The sequence below is a fragment of the Vidua macroura genome, chromosome 6 (assembly GCF_024509145.1).
Source record: "Vidua macroura isolate BioBank_ID:100142 chromosome 6, ASM2450914v1, whole genome shotgun sequence".
Lineage (NCBI taxonomy): Eukaryota > Metazoa > Chordata > Aves > Passeriformes > Viduidae > Vidua > Vidua macroura.
Genome location: NC_071576.1, coordinates 20,125,902 through 20,146,102, shown reverse-complemented (window position 1 = coordinate 20,146,102; position 20,201 = coordinate 20,125,902). Strand labels below are relative to the sequence as shown.

The window sequence follows — 20,201 nt, the reverse complement described above, 5'->3', positions numbered from 1 at the left end:
GTGCAAAGATTGAATTTAAAGGTACCCAGTATTTTATATAATATCACCAAAAATATATCTGAAGTAGAAACAAAGTTCCTGACAAGTTAAGTTCATACACAGTACAAAAGAGTACGTTTGCAATAGTATGTCTAATGCATTTGTGCCTAAATTGTATTTGTTTAGTTGTCAAAACATAAGAATGCACAGTACACTAACAAGATGTAGAACAGAGGGTATGAGAAAATCCTTCACTTTTTGTTGTTTGATTTTGGTTTTATTGAGGTTTTAGACTGTTTTGTTTTTACTAACACACATTAATAGTGGTACTCTATGGTAGCACCCTGATGATAGTGCCTGTGAGACAGCAGGCTACCTTGTGCATTCCAAAAGAGGAATCCAAGACATGGGGCCACCTATCTAGGTGAGATCTTTTAAGTGATGCAGAGGCACATGGTGTGAGTGATGCAGGCCCCTCTTGCATATGGAGGCAGCAAGGCACTCATATTTTATTACACTCAGTATTTTGCTGAGGAAGCTGCAACACGGCGACAACTGCAGGAAGAAGGGCTGGTTGCACCTCATGCTAGAGGGCATCAAATAATTAATACCAATGTTATTGCATGGCTTCCATGAGATCATCTTTTAATGATCAGCTCCAAGCACATTCACATCAATAGCCTGGACTGGATACAGGGAGAATCAGCAAACTTTTCTGGGAAAAAAAAAGTTGAATGCTGGTGTCAAGCTCTGAGCCTGCATGTAGTGTGGTAAACTAATATAGCTGCTTCCATTCAGAGAGACTAGACTATTCAATTGCAGAGGTCAGAGACGTGTTCTTTAGGAGAGGAAAGCCCAGATCGGCCAAATCTATTCTACCTCAGTTTTATCCTCTTCAGTGACACTTGAGATTCTGGCTGTGAATGCCCCCAAAGTAATCTATGCACCTATCAACTGAAATCTCATTCCTTGTGCTAAACTCATGTACTGGCTAATTTAGGATAAATTTGGGAGCATGCACCTGATGGCTCCACCACGTATGATTTTTATATATAGAATATAAGCTTTAGCCAGGTAAATACTTGAACTGTGGTGAACTTGAAACAACCTAGCAAGGACCAGAGAGAAAGAAGCATTTCTGTTGGAAGTTTCTGTCATTAGGAGCAGCTGGCAACTAAACAGCAACTAATCATTAAACTTCATAGGCCAAATTCTTCCTTACAGCTATTCAGTTGAAACTGCTCCATTAGAAAATAAACAGGCCTTGTGCTGCGGAGCTTGACCAGCTCTAATTTCAGCTTTGCAGCTAGTAGTACTTTTCTCTTCAAAAATGCTTAGTAGATGTTTTTTTCATGCATTTCCATCACCCACACAACCACAAAACCACCATGAAGTTCTGCAAAATAGTACCTTCTGTTCACCAGAGGCCCCTGATTCAGATAGCAAAATTACTGTATCGTATAGCCACCCCCTATTTCAAAAGTAAATTGAAGATAATTCTTTCATTTCATTTCACAGCTGGCAAACCCAAGAGCCCACAGAAAGAACTGGTTTCTATAAATATTCATGTCTATAAATGTCAACTAAAACTTGTCCTAAAAAAGCATAATGAATTAAGAAACAGCGCAGCAAAAAGACATCTTTTCTCTCTAGCTCACCAGGCAGGTCTGCTGGCCCTTGGACCAGGCTTTGAATCTCAGCTCTGGAGCACACTGTCTGCTCTTTGAGTATCAGCATAGTTTTTAACTACCAAAGCATCTCCATAGATTCCTGAAGCACACTGGTCAGTTCTGCCCTCTGTTTCAAGCTGAAGAAGTTGTGCTGAGCCATTTAGTTCACTTACCTTGAGAAAGCAAGATGAATCACACCTCCTTTAACTCCAGACACCAGACATAGTCACCTGATGCTCTGCTTATAGTCAGTACAAGGAGCACAACATCTCCAGAGGGTCCTTTGCCTGATCTATTTTCAAATGAGGTGAATCTCCCTGCAAGAAGAGTATGGTAACTAACTTACACTTGCATGTCTTTTTCACATCTAAGGGTGTAAAACTTCAAGGAAGTCTTACACACATTTCTAGACATTTCACTGCAGCTGACAAACCTTAATATATCACTGCTGTAAAATATTTTCAGTGTTATGGGAAATACTTACTGTCAAAAAAGCACCTATTGAAGGATTTTCGGGATTGATCAGAGCAAAAGCTCTTTAATTTTATGGTTTCCCTTCAGAAATTGTTGTCTATAGAACTGATGTATAAGAAAGCTATACATTCCAGTAATCTACTTATTTTATTTCCTATTTAAAAAGCACTGTTTGTTTCTATGTATATCTAAGGAACACATTGTTCTAGCATTGATGTCTGCTATTAACTCTTTCAGCATTATTCTACGGTATTTATTCCTTTTCTTGTATTTTTTTCTGTCAATATAGAATAATTATAATGTAAATTTAAAAATGGGTTGCCAAGTTGGTCAAGAGACTATATCCTAAATTTACACTAGTAAACAGCATAAAACCTTACCAGTAGGAGCTGAGTGGTAGAGTGAAATACTTAGCATTAAGGGCACAACTTTCACACTACCTTTTTTGTGGTTTTTACTTACAATTATCTCCAAAATGATCCTCTAGACAGAATTTGCATTAGCACTCAGAGTACATTAAATGAGGTCCTCCTTCTGTTCAGTTTTATCCCAAACAGAATCAGTTTATGTGCATCTTTTTTAGATGCAAAAATGCAGGACATTAATTTTGAAAGTGCATTCCTGCTCTAAATAATGTGCTCATGTATTTTAAGCTTTAGCTTTTTTCAGAAAAGAAGTCTGGAACACTGATGTGTGTTCCTCGGTATTGCCACAAGACTACGTCTTCTAAATTTTTTCAATCACAGTTTCTGAAATTTTACTTCCCTTTCAGTTTAGAAAAAAACAGCATGTTCCACACCATTCACCTTATTTGAACACTTAGAAGACACTGAAAATTGATGGCAGAAGTCGATAGGGGATACATAATCCCTTCCTGGGAAGCAGTCTCACCTGCACAGACACCTGTAGATGGATTTCTGGCCCTGTTTAAGGTCCTGGTAAACCTTTCACCACCAACAAGGAGCAAAGATTTAATCCCTAAAGTTTCTAGATATACAAGCTGAGTTGTAAAGCTTCTAATTTCCTAGGTCTCAAATTCTTGTGGTCATAATTACAGCTATAGTCTTGAAGACAGCACATGCTCATACCCGACACATACAATGACAGGCATTCCTTCCTTGAGGTTAACCACTTGTGAAGTTATTACATCCATTAGCAGATTTCACAATCCTGTAAGAAAACATCTGTGATGATGGACTCCAAAGAAATGTACTAAGACATCTGAGGACAAAATCATCTGGTTATGCAGCTGAATACTTTTTTTTTTTTTTTTTTTGTAATGCAACTAATAGTTCAGACAAATTAGCCAAGAATAGCCTTTTGAAGGTTGTCTTTTCCAAGCTGACCTGTGATTGTCTTAGATAAACACAACTTTTAGATGGCAAAGATTGTGTTAGAAGACTGCCACCATCACATGAAACCTTATAATTCTATAGCTTAGTTCCTAATATCTTTTTGGTTTTCCAGCTTCCAAAGAGAAAGCTGATGGTGTTGCAAAGACAGCCTTTAATAGAACTTCAACAATTCAAAATTGATTCTGTTGGCTTACTGCACAAAGCCTCAGTGCAATACCTGGGTTAAAAGCTGCATGAAGCAAGGGCACTACAAGGAGCCAAGTGTCAGAGCAGGAGAATCCACAAGCCATGACCTTATAGCTGATGCCACGTTGGAAACTGTCTCACTGACTGGAAAAGTCATTGCTTCAGGGGCAACAGAAGCCTTGCAGAGCAAAACATCTTGAGAGGTTTGTAACACACTTAGATACCACTTCTCATCTTCACTTGCTGATGCCAGACTTGAGATAGCTGAAAATTACGGACTCTATAAACATGATGTATTTAGCCCACTCACAATATGGTTTTAACCCACACACAGTCTGGGTTTCTCAACCAGGGAACTGTACCAGCTGCTAGTTCTTAACAAGACAGGTGGCAAGGCAGCACAAACAAGGATTCGACATGGGGAATTGGCCACTACTGAGATGTAGCTGTTACCTTTTTACCTTGCATCCCTTGGACTGTAATCTAAATCAACCACACAGAGTATTAATTATGCCACTGATGTAGTGAGGGATACAAGGAACTCAAGGAAAGCTCTGCAGTTAAAGACCAAGGTATGCTGTTCTGTCCTTAATGATAATGGAGGACACAAATGATAAGAATGTACAACTAGTCAGAACTGAGATACACTGCATCATGTGAGAGAAAAACATATCTGACCCTTTTCTCTTACTGCAAAGTTTAATGGTCATGCTTCTGATGACACTGATATTTTAAAAAGAATTTAAACGCCAAATCTATAAAAGAGCAGAGATCACTAAAGTTGCCAGCTGTATTTCTATATATAAGGAATATATAAGGTATTTCTATATATAAGAAATATATATATTTCTATGTATGCTAGATCTGCTAGGCAGTTACTGCTACTCACTTTGTACTTTAAAGCATCATAGGAATATAATGAAAAGCCATTAATAATATACAGAAAAGGTCAAAGATTTACCTGAAAAAAAGCATGACATAACAAAGTAATTAATAGTGAACATTTATTTAAATTACAATCAATCAAATATGAAAATTCTCAGAGAAGAGACAACCTAGTCATTAGGAAACTAAGTATTTAGGAAAGTCCAATGTGTTGCACAATCCCAGATAATACATCTCATAGAGATGTGGGAAACTGCTCTTAAAGCTTTTTGGTGATAACACAAATTTTATGAAAATAAACCTGTCTATCTGGACAGTATTAAGGCAAAGTCCAGATCTCATTTGTCTGTCTAATGCAAGGTATGTTTCCATCACCTTGGCAGAGAAAAGAAAAAAACAAAATCAGAGTCACATGCCAGAACTAGCGAACACAATCATTTTCCAAGCAACCTGTAGTTTGAAATTTACTTGCCCAGACTAGTAATTTGCAAAATACACATTTCACAGAAGACAAGAAGGATTCATATCTGATTCACAAGTAAAGAAATGCCAATGTTTGCCAAATTTTTGCCTTGACAATACCAAAAGTGCCCTCAAACCAATACTGCAAAATTATCCTAAGGATATTTCCCAGCAAAAGGCACAACTAAAGTATGAGAAGACAGAAGCTACAAAGCATCACCCAATCTAGTCAAGCAGTTGAGCATTTTTACAACTTTTGTGTCTCTGGAAACCTGAAGTCTCAAAAAGATTAAGCCATGGGAAAGAAAAAAAAATCAGAAAAGTTGAGGCTGATAACAAATTAATCTACAAAACAATTAAGAAAAATCAATAGAGAAAAGTAGAGATGCAGCACAGGAAGAATACTTAACACATGAACTAAACAAACGGGCAGAGAAAAGGCTGTCTGATCGTATATCAACACAAAAATCCACTTTGCATGGAAATATGTAATTTGAGCATTTTAAACCTACAATTTACATAGCGTATTCAAACGCGACAACAGAAAGAGGAGCGAGCGATTTTTGTTTGCCTTGCAATATCTGAACCGCAGAAAAGCGTTTCAAAAGCAGCACAATTCAGCGGACCCAAGCAAGAAAAACATCCAAACCATGAGTAATTACATAGAGCAGCTGAGGGGTAGGTGGATACGAGCAGCTTCCCCGCGCTACTGCTAATGAGCCTTAACCCTTCCGCAGCCGAAGAGCCGACCCGCTCGTAAGCGCACAGCCGCACATCCCGAGGGGTGCCGGGCTGCCCGGCACCAACACCCTCCGCGGAGAACGGCCCTGAGGGAGGCTGCGGGCACCGAGGGGAACGGGTCCACACTCGGTACACAGGGTCGGGAGCGGTGCCGCCGCGACCCCGGCCGGGGAAAGGGCCGGAGCGCGGACGGGAACCTCGGGCGGCCCCGCTCCGCAGGCACCGAGGGGCAGGCGGCGGCCCCAGCTCCGCCAGCAGGGCCACCTGCCTTCGCTTTAGGGCTCCTCGGCTCCAGTTTCTACTGTGCTCTGCCAGCCCCGAGCCGCGGCCCCCCTTCCCCGAGGCTCCGAAGGCAGAGCACGGAGCGCCCCCTCCTCCCCGCGGGCCGCGGCTGCCCGGCCCCGCGCACCTACCGCCGGCCGCGCTGCTCCGCGGGCGCTGCGGCCGCGCTCCCGGCGCGATCGCCTCCGGCCCGGCCCGGCCGCGCCGCCCCCATTGGGCGCTCCCCGGCGGCGGCCGCGCCGCATTGGCCGGGCCCGCCCCGCCCCGCCCCGCGCGGAGCCGGCCCCAGCCCCAGCCCCGGCCCCGGCCCCGGCCCCGCTGCCCCCGCGCAGCGCCGGCCCCGCGCACAGGTGGCGGCGGAGCGGCCGGCGGGTGGCATCGGTCTCTTCCAAGTTTCTTAGGGCTCGCTTCTAAGTACGATTCAAAGGCAACGGACTTTGCCGTCTCTGTTCACCCATGGACAAAAATAAATAGCAATGTGCAAGTGACAATCGATAATGCAAACAAAATATCCTTCTGCTCGGGGTTATTCAACGGGCGTGCTTAAATACAACGCTATTTATTTGTAACTAGTGAGTTCGTGTACACACTTTTTAACACCAATTAGCAGGCACCTCACTTCTTTTGTTGGATCCTGATGAATTTTGCAGATTATGGATTAAGCAGGTATAAATTAATACAATGTCTATGAACCAAATTGTGATTAAGCTGTTAAACTGTAAGAGTATTACAAACCTAATAAAATAAATTGTATAGTAATAGTAATCTTATTTCTGCCTTTAAATAGTTCAGAGAGCAATTTGCATATGAAAATGTCTTTATGGCAAAATTAACTTCTAACCCCAGTACAATTCTGACACTCCAGCTGAAAGCAAGCTTATGCAAAATGAACATGTGCATCATTAGCCCAAACGTGAGCACAGATGTGTACATTTACAGCCATTAGCAGACTCAGAGAATGACTCTGGAGAGCTGAGGGAGTAGCAAGTCACCAAAGAGCTTCCTAGAAAATTCAGCCTTGCAAGCTGAGAAATGTTATTGACCATTTGCAATAAACATGATTAATAACAGCCTTAATTAGTAATGGGGACTGACAGTAAAAAGGAAAACAAAAAGAAAGTTGCAGTTTTATTCTTCTCTGGGTGAACTAAGAGTTTTAAAAAGTGCAAAACCACTGGGAAATCTCAAATGCAAAGCGCAAGATAAGCATGTAATTACAACTGATGTTACACTCAGCAGCTTAGCATGTCTGGTTCACCTGATTGTTTCGAAGGGGCTTTCAAAGGGGCTCTTGGTGCAGAGCAGTGTGGGGACACGCATTACAGAGAACACTCGAACCGAAGCCCAAAGCCCCCGTGGCACAGGCGGGGGGACATCGCGTGTCCTAAAGCGCCGACATGAGTGCCAGCTAGAGGCGGCTGGGAGAAAAGAGCACACGACTCACACATTCCCCAAACGGGACTTGCTGATTCTGTCTTACTCAGCAGTAGACGATGTTGATTGCCCAGACAAGGCCAGTCACCTGGAAGATGTTCAGTTGAATAATCTCCCCATGGGCCCAAATGGGTTTAGGCTGGCTGTCAGACTAATTTACACATGTACAGGGTAAATTCAACAAGGACATGGATAGTTCTACTCAGATACAACTGGTGTCTTTGTTTCTTCTCAGGATTGTTTTATGAGCCAAAAGAACTACAGATTAGTTTTCCAATTGTTTCCCTTTATCTTCCCCATCTTTAATAAATCCAGGATCCAGAATTACATTATTGACCTCTGGTGTACTGTACTATGAAAGATACTTGAAGGCCATCAATCCTTCCCTGGTTTTGGTCAAGTTCTGAACCCCATTTCTTCTTTTGCTTTTCCCCCTTTGTTTTCTGAAGAAAAGTAAAAGCTATGACAGAGTAACTTTTCACAAGAGTATTTAAACTTATAGTCACAAAGGCTTGTGACAGCTACAAATGCTGTCACAAACTGCAACAGCTGCAGTGGTTGCTGTATCTCTCATTGCAAAAGCACAAAGCATGAAATGTCATCAATCAGGTTGCAATCACCAGATATGTATTTTCCATCTTTGCTTTCTTTTCACTCCAGAGCATATTTACTCATAGCCTTTAGATCAGCCCTTCAGGGCTGAGGAAAGGGATGTTTCCTCATTTAAGATATCATTAAAGGAAAAGGGCTTGCATATAATATATTGCTTTTTTTTTAGCACTTTTTCCTCTTCTATGCAGATTACCAGGCTTAAATTTGCTCTAGGATCAATTACATTTTCTGATATTAGGCAAATGGAAGTTTCTGTATTAAGCAACCTTTTAAAAAGGAGGAGTGGGACAGAGGTGGGGGGAGAGCAAAAACTTGTTACAATATTTGATTCTCTTACATTATTTATTCCATCCAAATTATGACATCCTTACCACAACATCACACAATTCTACTACTATTCTGTTTGGACTTACAAGAAATTTTTGCTTTATATTTCTGAAGTTCTTTTACTAGTAAGATCTGGAATGGAAGGAGTAGCAGGTAACATACCTGATAGAGGTTCTTATATTTTCTTGAGTCTTCTCAGAATCAAAACCCCAGAGGACACTTTTGGTCAGCCCTGCAGTGGTCAGGCAGTTGAACTTGATGGTCATTACAGGTCCTTTTTTCCACTGAAATATTCTACTACATCAGAACATCAAACCCAAAGTTATTCTATTTAAATAAGTATATTCCATTTCTGGTTGAACATTGCTGTTCCTACAATTGAAAGAGAAGTTAGAATATACTTGAGTGTTTATCACCACCAAAGTAACAACATAGGGGAAATAAAAAAAATAAATTTAAAAAAAAAATAAAAAAAATCAAACCTACTCCAGAGAGTCTGATTTCCTACTTCAAATAGTTTGGGTTTGAAGAACAAAGATTATATTCTTCCATTTTCTGGAATATGACAATATTAACCATATTAACCATAAAAATACAGCATTCTATTATTGATATTCTGACTGATGTAGAAGATGTATTTATGATACGACTCTACTGGGTTAGAGCATGTGAAATCATAACTATAAACACATGTACTGAGTAAAAGCTAGAATGATCCCAATTCTAATTTATTTTTAATATATGCATAACCTGACTTTTTGTTCTTTCAACTTGACAGCTAACTAAAGTTTTTAATGTTAATATTTCATTATAAAGATATTAATAATTCATTATATCCTAGAAAATGATGCTATTTTATTCCAATACAAAACCATGATTCTCATGCAAGCTTTACTGCAAATTTAATTAAATTTGTCAACAGAATTCAATATAATTCATCATATTAAATGAGGCAGTGTGACTTAACCCTTAGTGGTGTGCCAACAGAGGCTCCATTCAGAAGTGTACAGAAGCACTTCGAGATTTTCTTTATACTGTATCACAAAGTAGTCTCACAAGAGTGCTACTTCTCAGCCAGTGAGCTGATATTGACACACAGAGCAGTAAAAGAAAATAAATGTGTGGTGCCAAAAGATTGTTTGCTTAGCTCCCTTACTGCAGACCATGTGCACACACCTGCGTGGTCTTTGCTCCAGCTGCCACAGCCCAGCCTGGAAGATCACATCCTTCTGAAGAGATTTGTTTAACTGCGTAGCTCAGGAATGGCAAGATTAGTTTAAAACAAATATTGTTGGGACAAATGCACTATTTCCAGCATGGCAGACCATCACCTTCACCTCCCCTTCACACACAATATTCTTCCCACAGAAGGGCATTTCTCAATGACCAGACACCCTTGTTTTGCCATCTCACAGCAAACCAAGTATCTGCAGAATATCTGTTCTTTTGCAATCTGAGCAACTGAAGAGTTGATAGAATAGCAGTGCCAGGAGTGCAATGGCCAGTGGAGAAATTTGGAAGCATCAAATGCTTAATATAAGCATAGAGAGAGCTAAAGGTATATCAAACATATTCATTTTATGTAATTTGAAAGCTTTCTTTTCTGTAGCTGCAAGAAAGTCTTTATGATTTGGCATTTAGAAATCCCAAGGAGACAGTGGAAATTAATATTTTATTTGCTATGTTTAAATAAGGAAGAGTATTTTAAAATGACAGAGAATATCGTTTGTTCTAGCACCTTTCACAGTGCCAAACAGGATTAATGAGACACTAGATCTGAAATCTTAAAGGGGATTTATTTTTCGTTTACTTTTCTGTTAATTTTAGTAGTCTTTACCATAGAGTTTTTCAGTTTTCAGCCAAAGGATTATTTGCAAACTGTTTACTCTAAACATGAGAGCTTTATGCTTTATGCTTTATGCTTTATGCTGCTGAACTAATATCACCAGAAACATTTAGAAGTATTTTGTATCAATCTACCTTTTGGAACTGAACTAAGAATGACAATGTACTGAAGAGTAAACTCTTTGGGGCTTGTAAACCCAAATATAATAATTGGGCCAATTTTTTGCAATTACATGTGCAAAACACCTGAAGTATTTTTTGTGTCTCTATGGAGCTATAGAGTGAATATGCAAGATAGAGTACGCAAACAGTTAATATACAATGTTCAGTTTGTTAGTTGAGAGATTGCATCAATGAAGAAATCCTTCTTTCTTGCCCTGTTTTGAGAAGTTCCTACTTACTCGCACCCTTTCCCTTCCAAAAAAATCAGACTCCTGGTAGGGAGCTCAATAAGTTGTTAGTTTAGCAAAGAGGCAGGAAAAGCCAACACAGCTGTGTGCAGTGAGATCACCACATTTATCTCACTGGGTCTGAATTCTCTTACTAGAGTCACCTCCCTTCTGTGCAATGTTTCCCAGATTTCAACAACCAAGTCAAACAGAATCATTTGTAAAAAATATGAACTCTTTAGTTATCCAATTACAGCTGAACATTAACATAACACTGGATTCTACAAGAAAATGTATACGTATTTTGGTGTGGCTATTCTTCCTAATGGACTGTCCAGTCCTATAATCAATGGGATGAAAACTAGAGATGAAACTAAATACAACCTGAAAAGAATTAACTCAAGTCCTACTGATCTCACTGCCCCAGAAAGGCAGACAACAAAATCACTTTGGAAAACTCACCAACATGTAGATTGTCAGGCCTTTAAATTCAAAGCTGGATGATTGTTCAAGAAGTATCTTTTTTATAATGCAAAGTTATAACCCTTAAACTGGAACATTCCACATATTTCTTCAGTAATTTTAACATCAGCTATAATAATGACTTTAAAGTCTATGAAGTGTGTTTGACTTATCACTTGACATATCACTTTTTAATACTAGCAGTGCAAATTGGCTTTTCCTTTAAAATTGCTGTTGACTAGATCTGGGAAACTTTCCAAATAGCAGCAGTGATAATAATAATAATAAATTATTTAGAAGTACCTAAAATGCCATTAATTAATAGAATTTCAGTATATAGCAAAGTCTGGAGCCTAACAAACATTTAAGTAAGATTCGTCAGAAACAAATAACATAACATATTTTTAATGAGTTTTCAAGCTATTTAGATAGCTCAAATAATTGCACCAGATGATCTCAGTGAAAAATTATTAAAAAAAATTTCTTCATCACCTATTTTAGTGGGAAAGATTTTGTCCTCTAAGAGAATATGGATTTAACCTTGCAAAAGAGGCCACTCTCCTGGAAGCTGTGCACATAATATTCCGAACAATGTTGGAAGACAGTTTGGCACATTTTAGAATGATTTACATACTAAAAAAGTTTTAATAGTCATGGGAAGGTAATTATTTACCAAGTCTTACCAGAAGCTGCAGTGTTTTTTGATTTTGAACTTTTGCTCCACAAATATGAGAGAAATATAGAGTGCTGAATTATTTAATTTTGTTAAGTTTCCGAAGCTCCTGCAACCAAGGACTTCTTATATCTCTGTGTATGTGTATGCATATACACATATACATTCTCTCAAGATACAACAGTTACTCAAAGTCTGGAAATTACTCCGTTCCCAATATTCGAGACCTCGAGTATTTAACAAGCCCAAGTTGCCATTATTGTCTAACACCCCCTTGTTGCTACAAACACACATCCCAGGTACAATATTATTTTTCCCCCAGCAAAAGCAGTTAATTAGAAGCAATAAAAAAAGTTGGTATGAATCCTGTACAGAAATGGAGCCACATAACAGATGGGAACTGAAACAACTAATTTTATACAGAACAGCCTATGCTTAGGAGGAAGAATGAAGAAAAACAAGCATATAAAAAATAAGGAAATACAGAAAATGATTGACAGAAGAATCAAAGAGCTATAATTTCAGTATTTTGCAACACAAAAACCTGATATTCTTCGAAGTTATTTTCAAAAATCTGGAATTGTAACCCATGTTATATGGAAAGTTCAAGAAGTTGGACACCAAAGAAATAAAAATGTGAGCAACCCATCTCTGTGGAAGCTAAATGACCTCTATCCCCCTTACTACCTGAAGTGCAACTACAATGGTACTCCATCTCCACTTACTTTTCTTTCCGAAAATAAAATTTAGGACTATATGTTACTTTTTTCATTATCTGGATAGATGGTACACTGTCCTCCCTCATCTTTGACTTTAGAAGAAGTTGATTACAGTAGTCTGAAGATTTTTGACAGTTAGGCTAGAGTGACTTTTTTCCTCAAGTATTCTTTATAAAAAAAAAAAAGGAATCAAAGTCATGATTCGAAAATCCATTAAGATCATGATAGTTTAGAGAGGAGGAAGAACATTTTGTCATACCAAATAACACATTCTAATCAAACAGGTCTTGCAGGTTCAGAAATGATACTTCCTAATCATATTTTAATTAATTTCAGTCTCAAGACTAAAACATAGAGAATACAGCAATATAAAAACCAAAACCAAACAAAACATACTAGTTTTCAATGAAACATTATCCTGCAGCTTTTTAAAACAAACAAGCTACAGAAATCCCCCACACTCTCCCATGCCACATCATATATTTACCTGGTACTCAGTTCCCTCCACAGAACACAGCTCCACATTGACACACAGGCTACATATAAAATAAAGTATCTACTTGACCCCACCTCAACTGAGTATGTCAGCAATCACATCTCAAACAGTGGACTTTTTTGGAAGGTGAGGGATGACCTCACTAAGCTTGAGCTTTGTTAGTTGAACTCAAGCTGGTTTTAATACCTGCAGTTCTGCTTTTACCTGCAACAAGTGCTATTGGCAGGAGCAGACAACATGGAAAGCCTCCAAATACTTCAGAAAACTATGTGATTTGGGCTGATGCTCAGGATCACTTACCTATTGATACCTTTCCTAGGCATTACGGCTCCCCCACTGTCTTTACTTTCCTTCTCCCCAGTGAACAAGCACACTGGAAAATGCATCAACTCAATGAATTTAATAAGGGAGGACTTGGTCTCAACAGGTGGAGCCTGAAGGGATGAATGGGTCAAAAACAGCCTGCAAAGCAAACAAATCTGTTAGCTTGGAGTAGTCCCTCCCCCAGTATCTGTTCCAACTGACTTATCCCTGTATCATTGAAAATGCAGTAATAATTCTGAAGTTACTGGTCACTACTCTTGAATCACACAGCAGTTCTGTGCCTACCAGCCATGGTACAAATGCTATATATACTGTCACACACACACACACACAGAGGGCAAGTTTATAGCATAACTGAAGACAAAATGCATAATGATCCATTCCTCCTCTCTTTGCCCTTCCTAAGGAATGGAAGTGAAAGTATGAGAATCCTTACAGGAAGGGAGGCATTGAACAGTGGCATATACCAGTGCATATGACTAGCAATTCACATCTTCTGCATCATAACCACTGTGAACACTGAGGGTAACCACACAGGTGGTATCTTTATTTCACAAGATTAAAGATACAGTACAAAATGAATCTGTACATCTTTCTATTAACAGAATTTGTTTACACAATTATATTACATTTGACCAGCCTTTATACTGATTTTAAATACAAAATAAATTTACAAAACTCCTACAAGACCCTTTAAAGAACTGTAGCTGATAAAAACAAAGGGTTCCCCCCAATAGTCCCTATTTGCCATATGCATTTGCAGTAGTTCAAATCAAACTAAATCTTTTCAGTTTAATATTCTCTGAAACAAAAAAATAGAATTTCAGTTAATTGTTGCCTATCTAAAAGGAAAGCAACTTGCAAAGGTGAGTGTAATCCCCTTTTATAGGCCAAAACTAGCATATAATAGGTGGAAATTAGATAATGCATAGTCTTAAAAAGTCCTTTCACAAACCATATCCTAATGTTCTCCCCCCCAAATTAAAACTTTTTTTTTTTTTAGTAAGAGTAGCTGACTTATGGAAGATAACTAAAAAGTGAGAGTAAAACTATCTTGCAAGAGTCTCATGGGGATGTTTGTATCAAAGTCCTTACCTTCTATTATAGCATCCCATCATGGACAATATAAAGCAAGAAAATTATTTCAACAGACAGCTCTGGGACAAGTTTCACCAGTGATGAACTAAAATCCTGTTTTCTCAACAGTTCAGTGTTTCTTTTAACTAGCAAGAACAGCTAATGTCTTTGATTGGTAATTTGAGGTGCAGAATAATGCATTTCTTCATAGTTTCCCACAGTTCTCCTACATATAAAAATCCCACCAATAACACTTACTGCTCTGTAGTTCCATTTTCTGTGCAGGGAAAGAAGAGCATGTGTCTGTGAAGGTCAAATAGGCAGGCTCTGGCCTATGTTACTACACACAAAGAATACAACTTTTCTATTCAAACCATGCTGAACACACCCAGAAAGGTTTCTCTTACATCGTTTTCCTTCTAAAATATTCCTGCATATAAACTATAAGATAACCTGTGTTCTACCAAAAGGGAAAAGTACTTCACTGCAGTTAAGTGAGCAACTCAGCTTCTTTAAGAAAAAGATGCTTGATTAACTGAGTGCACAACAAGGAACATATTGCTAGTAAGAGTTAAATATACTTTCCTCAAAATGCAAGTTTCAGAACAGAGTAGTAAGGGATTGTCACAAAAACTTAAGTCATGGTGTAGATAACTGATTTAGAAAACTTATTCATATTTTTAATCCCTGAGTTAACTTGCCATTATTTATGGTAAGTACCTTTTTCTTCTACCACCACATTCAAATGAATGTCATCTGAAGAGTTAGTGGTAGTAATTTGGTGGAAGGGAAAAAAGCAGGAGAAAGACTTCCTTATTGCTCCTTCAAAAAGCATTTTTTTAAAATGAAGTAACTTGCTGATCTTCAATTGTTTTCTTCTGCTGATTTCTTGGATGTAAAAATGCATCAGATTCACTGAAAGTCATCTATAAGACTGTCACATAGCAGCAGTGATGAGAGATTCTCATGCAAGTAAAACAGAGCTTTCTTTTAGAATTTAGTTCTAATAGATCAACAACCAAAACATTTTAATAATGCAGTAACAAAATTGTTAAATTGCCTAAGAAATCAATACCAATGAATGAATGGTATTTAATTGAAAAACATTTTCCATATAATCTTTAATTTACTCATGCCAAGCTAAAAAGACTTAAGTGACAGTGGCAAAATATTTCAGAGGGAGTGTTCAGAAGTCACAGATATCTTAGAAATGCAGCTGGGGAATGCTGTACATATAAGACACTACATTTAAGTTCAATACTGTTTCATCTGCTAATGATGATTGAGACTGAACAAGGCATTCCTCTACTACATGCTGCAACCCTCCACACTAAAATTAAAGATTTGTCTTCATATGACCAGCATAAGCATTGTGAAGTACTGAGAAGTTCAACCTATAATACTAGTACCTTTAATACTAGTCATCCATGACACTTCCATTTACAAAAGAATGGATTGCTTATCTTCTATCCCAAACTAGAGATCTATTGTGCAATGATCTCCTTACACATGTACCAAATACAAAACCATACCAAAATCTCAATTCTAAATAAAGTGTATTGATATGTTGTTGCCAATACACCAGAAAAACATTTGCATGAAAAGAAGCCCTTAAACCATTTAAACACAACAGCTTCTGTCAGAAAGCAGCTAAAGCCTCCTCATTTGTATTCATTCAGCTTTATGATAGTATATTCAGAGGGTTTAATGCTAGTACAGAAACCAGTATTTCACTACCATTGGAAAATAAGAACAGACAATTATGCATTTCATGCTCCTAAACTATTTTGCCACTGCTTCCCATCCCCAGCCCCAGAAATTATAGTTCAATGAAAATAGTCATTAAGTGAAGATTCCTCTTGCAGTCTTAAATCATCAGTCCACAGGTCACAGTCTTTACACTCATTAACAGGCCTTTACACTGACCTGGTGGCATCAAGGAGCCACTAGTCTTCTTTCTTTTTTTTACAAGGGGTCCTTGAGATGGCACAGCCAGACACATTACTGTGACTTTCCTCTATGCCAGGAACAAGAGAGGTTGGCAACAGCTACAGCACCCCTGTAGCTTTGGAGTAGCATCACTGGCATAAGACCATGCCCTTTTGTAGAGAGCATGCATTTTTGTGGCTCTTTTTTGTAGATGCATTAAGCAGATGCATGCATGAGATACACACATTTCTTTCTTGCAGTGCAAATCACTAACAGGATTGTTGAAAATTAACCACAGAACTTCCAACTCCAAAAGCAAGTTAGCTAACTCACTGAGACTTCTGGCTCTCTCCTTTTTTCAGTGTGCGCAGTAATACTGGTGCTTTCTGTTATCTAGACTCAGCCTCTTGGTAAAGACAAATTGAAATTTAGCAACTCTACCAATATGTTTTCATGTCGTGAAGGACTGCAAAGTACACAGTCTCCTGAAAAGTTTTAGAAGTATGTGAGATCTGAGCATTGAGTGGACAGTTTTCAACTGACAAGCTTTAGAGACCCCATCTGTCCCACTCCACCTCACAGGCAACATACTGACTGCTGAGAACTGTCTAAGGGGAATGCAGGAAAATACTCAAAACAAAGCACAAATGGCAAGTAGCATGTTTGATTGCTTAGTTTTACAGGGTTTATCAATAATCTATGTTAAACCATCCAAGACAGCCTAAAAGATCAAAGTATAAGAAATACTAAAAAAAAAAAATTAAATAAGGACTATAGAATACTTGGGATGCAGGTCGGAGTTTAAGTTCCTAGCAGCCCTAATCTCTTCAGAATTTGAATATAGGTCAGCTTCTTGGACTTAAATTGGCCATAAATTTATTATTATTACTTTTATAAAGGGCAACTGCTAGCAAGCAGGCAAAAACCTTTCACTGCTAGCCTTCTGTCTCTCTGGGAGATGAAAAGGACTCTGAATAAAGAGGAACTAGATACAGCAGGCAACATTTTTGTAGTAGCACTCTTGTGTTTCCATGAAAAAAAGCCATAGTGTTATTCCATTGGCACTGAAATAACATTCAAATCAGTTTCAAAATAATTTTCTTATCCCTGAAAAAAGGCATCATTCTAAGCAGCTTTCAAACATTTTTTTTAACTTCTTTGTGCCTCTTTTGGGGGAGGGACTCTTGATCCAAAGTCCTAATTCATAATGAAAATTGTTCCTTTTGGAAAAATCCAGTTCTTTCACTGAGGCTCTTGTTGCTATTGTGGTGGTTGATGCTCTGGGGGTGGTTCTTGTTGAGGCACAGCTGGCCGCAGTCCTGCTGGTCTGGGAATTGCTTGGTGCTGCCTTTGTCTGTAAGCTATAATTGTTCCCAGGAGCAAGGCGATGATAGTCATAAGGTAGAGGTCCCACTCAGGCCCCAGCAGCTGGTCCATATCGATGTGTGAGAACACCTCTCTTATCTAAGAAAGAAAAAGTCCACATCATGTCAAAGAACACAAACAGGAAATTACTTTGATTTTAAATTTGACTTGTAACACTTTTCACATACAAGTATCAGTTTTAAAAGTTAGTGGCTCTTTTCCTCTCTGAAAAAATAGTATCACATCAGTGACATTCTTCGTTTCCAGGAACTAAAATACCATTAAATCTAAGAGGTGTGCTATATAGAATAAGATACTCTATTTTCTATTTTAGAGATGGAAGTTCCACTATGGAGTTTTGTGGCTTTCCCACGAATGACAGAGCATTAAGCCTCAGGACATTTGTGTGGTACAATGCTGAGATTTTTGCAGGTAATGGACAGGGAATTTTGATTGAAGTGCCTTTTTGCAAGACTCCACTTGCATAACGATTAGTCAACATGCACTTCTCTGCTTCACTAGTGTATCTGATGATACTACACAGTCACTGCCAATTTAAATCTGCAGCAGCAGACTTAAAACTCGGAAAAGCTGTGTTCTTCATACCAGCTTCTGTGAGTGCAACGTGGGTATTTGCCCAATTGACTTTTGACTGTCCTCAGCCTCAAGACTACTATGATTTGTCAAACTTTGCTGAATTGCCTGAAACTGCATTTGCTCTAAGTGGTAATAACTTCCATACCATTTTAATTTATTAACTAATCCAAAAAGGCAGTAACATGTCAGAACACTGAGAAATACTGGAAACACTCCACTTTAATTCCAGAAAACTTTTTTTTCAGGGCCATCACCCAGTAGAAACACTATAAAATACCTAAACTATCTAATACAAACACATTTTTCCCCCACAGAGATCAAACAACTATAATGGGGTTGTTACAGCTGAATATAAAACAGCATGACAATTAGGGATATTATTTTTTTCCCCTGAGCAATTATGTCAGTTTAATCGGCTTCATTTTGATAGTAGATGGTCATAGATAAGAACAGTCAAACAGTTTTGAGACATTCTCTTCAAGGGAAGAACAGCACAGAAGAGCACTGTCTGTGCACATTTCAGATTCACAGAGGTGCACAAATAGGAAATAGGAATAAAAGCTTCAGTGACTTTCTTAATATGCAACAGCAGAAAACAAATCTATCCTAAGTTTGCAGAAGGTTCAAGCAATACTTTTACTTAAGTAAAATTACAAATTGAGCTTATTTAAAAAATGGGAAACACATTTGCCGTTTTCTTTTAATTCTGCATTACTTACATTGATTTCTCGTATGTACTGCAAGGAATAAATCACTCCAAGCTTGCAAAGTGCTAGGAAGACTGGAACCTGAGCATCTGGGCTTGCTTCAGCTGCCATGTCATAGAATCGTTTGGCAAGATGAATATCCTGAAGGTAAGAAAATTCAAAGCACAGTTTTGAAGAACTTGAAAAACTAACCATAGGTTTTTTTCTGAGATATGTTCACCTTTGAATATACAAGTAAATGGAAGCTTCAATTTGACGATGAAGCTATTTTAACTGATGCTAGAATTGAAGTTCACAAACAGGTTAGTAATAACATATTCAACCTATTCACTGTAAACCAAGGCAAATATTTCAGTAACCCTCGTACTCTAACATCTCCAACACCACAAGAAACATAAAAGACTTAGAAAACCCGAGTTTCAGAGAAATATGCAGCAGCATTTCCTCTCAGTTACGCCACAGTATGCCTGCTGCATAGTGCAGCTTCTAACCATTTCTGCACACATACACAAATTAGATTTTACTATTGTCCAAAATGCACATATACTGGCATTAGTGAGAGCAGTCTGGCAAAAGTACAAGCACAGAGAGCAATTTAAGGAATTCTGCTTCATGCAAAACTCAGTCTTAGCCTTTTTTAGACTATCCTGGCCCAGCCCCTAGCCTCATCTAAATCAGTCCTAAATATCCATCTTCTCATCTTACAGCTGTAATGTTTTAGAACACAGAAAGCAAGGACATTACATATTCAGAATTACTAAGACTGTCTAAGCAAGAAAACTGCATGTATAAAACCATTCTCAGTGCTCCTTTCCTCTACCTATATTAACTATCTCTATTTCCCTTGCAATTTAACATTTCATTCCATGGTGGATCTGAAGGAGAGAAAGTATTCCTTTGCATGAAGCAAGGCTACATATGGTCATCATGAGCCTCTGTGCACTCATTTTGGCTCTCTGTGTAGCCATCTCTGCTTCAGGCTGGAGAACACTGTGCAAATGATGGCATTAGGAATAATTTTTCTCATCATGCTGAACACGATGCAATAGCCTTTTCCAACTTTTTATTATTTGATCTAAATTGTGTTGTATTCAATACAGCAGCAAAATATAAAGGTCCATGCCTGAAAGAATTTCTTTTAAGAAAAAAGCAATAGTTCTAAAGTTGGAGGCTAATTGCAGACTTATTTTCAGAAGTTAACTACCTTTGAG

The 20,201-nt window shown here is 38.4% G+C and overlaps 2 protein-coding genes across 4 annotated transcripts in view; both read right to left on the bottom strand.

The window, feature by feature from the left end:
• STON2 (stonin 2) overlaps positions 1 to 6,240 on the bottom strand; it is a 65,674-nt gene extending 59,434 nt beyond the window's left edge. For 2 of the 3 annotated variants that reach the window (XR_008437781.1, XM_053981658.1), the window contains exons 1-2: positions 6,166 to 6,212; positions 1,823 to 1,966 (exon numbers count right to left, since the gene is read on the bottom strand). The gene's annotated coding sequence lies outside the window, so the exon portion shown is untranslated. Of the gene's footprint in view, positions 1 to 1,822; positions 1,967 to 6,165 lie in introns of all 3 variants that reach the window. The other variant, XM_053981660.1, reaches the window with a different exon arrangement.
• A 7,601-nt stretch (positions 6,241 to 13,841) lies between these two features.
• SEL1L (SEL1L adaptor subunit of ERAD E3 ubiquitin ligase) overlaps positions 13,842 to 20,201 on the bottom strand; it is a 34,886-nt gene continuing 28,526 nt past the window's right edge. Inside the window, exons 20-21 of the mRNA XM_053979922.1 lie at positions 19,003 to 19,131; positions 13,842 to 17,785 (exon numbers count right to left, since the gene is read on the bottom strand). Coding sequence (XP_053835897.1) covers positions 17,582 to 17,785; positions 19,003 to 19,131 — 333 coding nt within the window. The 3' untranslated portion in view covers positions 13,842 to 17,581. The remainder of the gene's footprint in view (positions 17,786 to 19,002; positions 19,132 to 20,201) is intronic.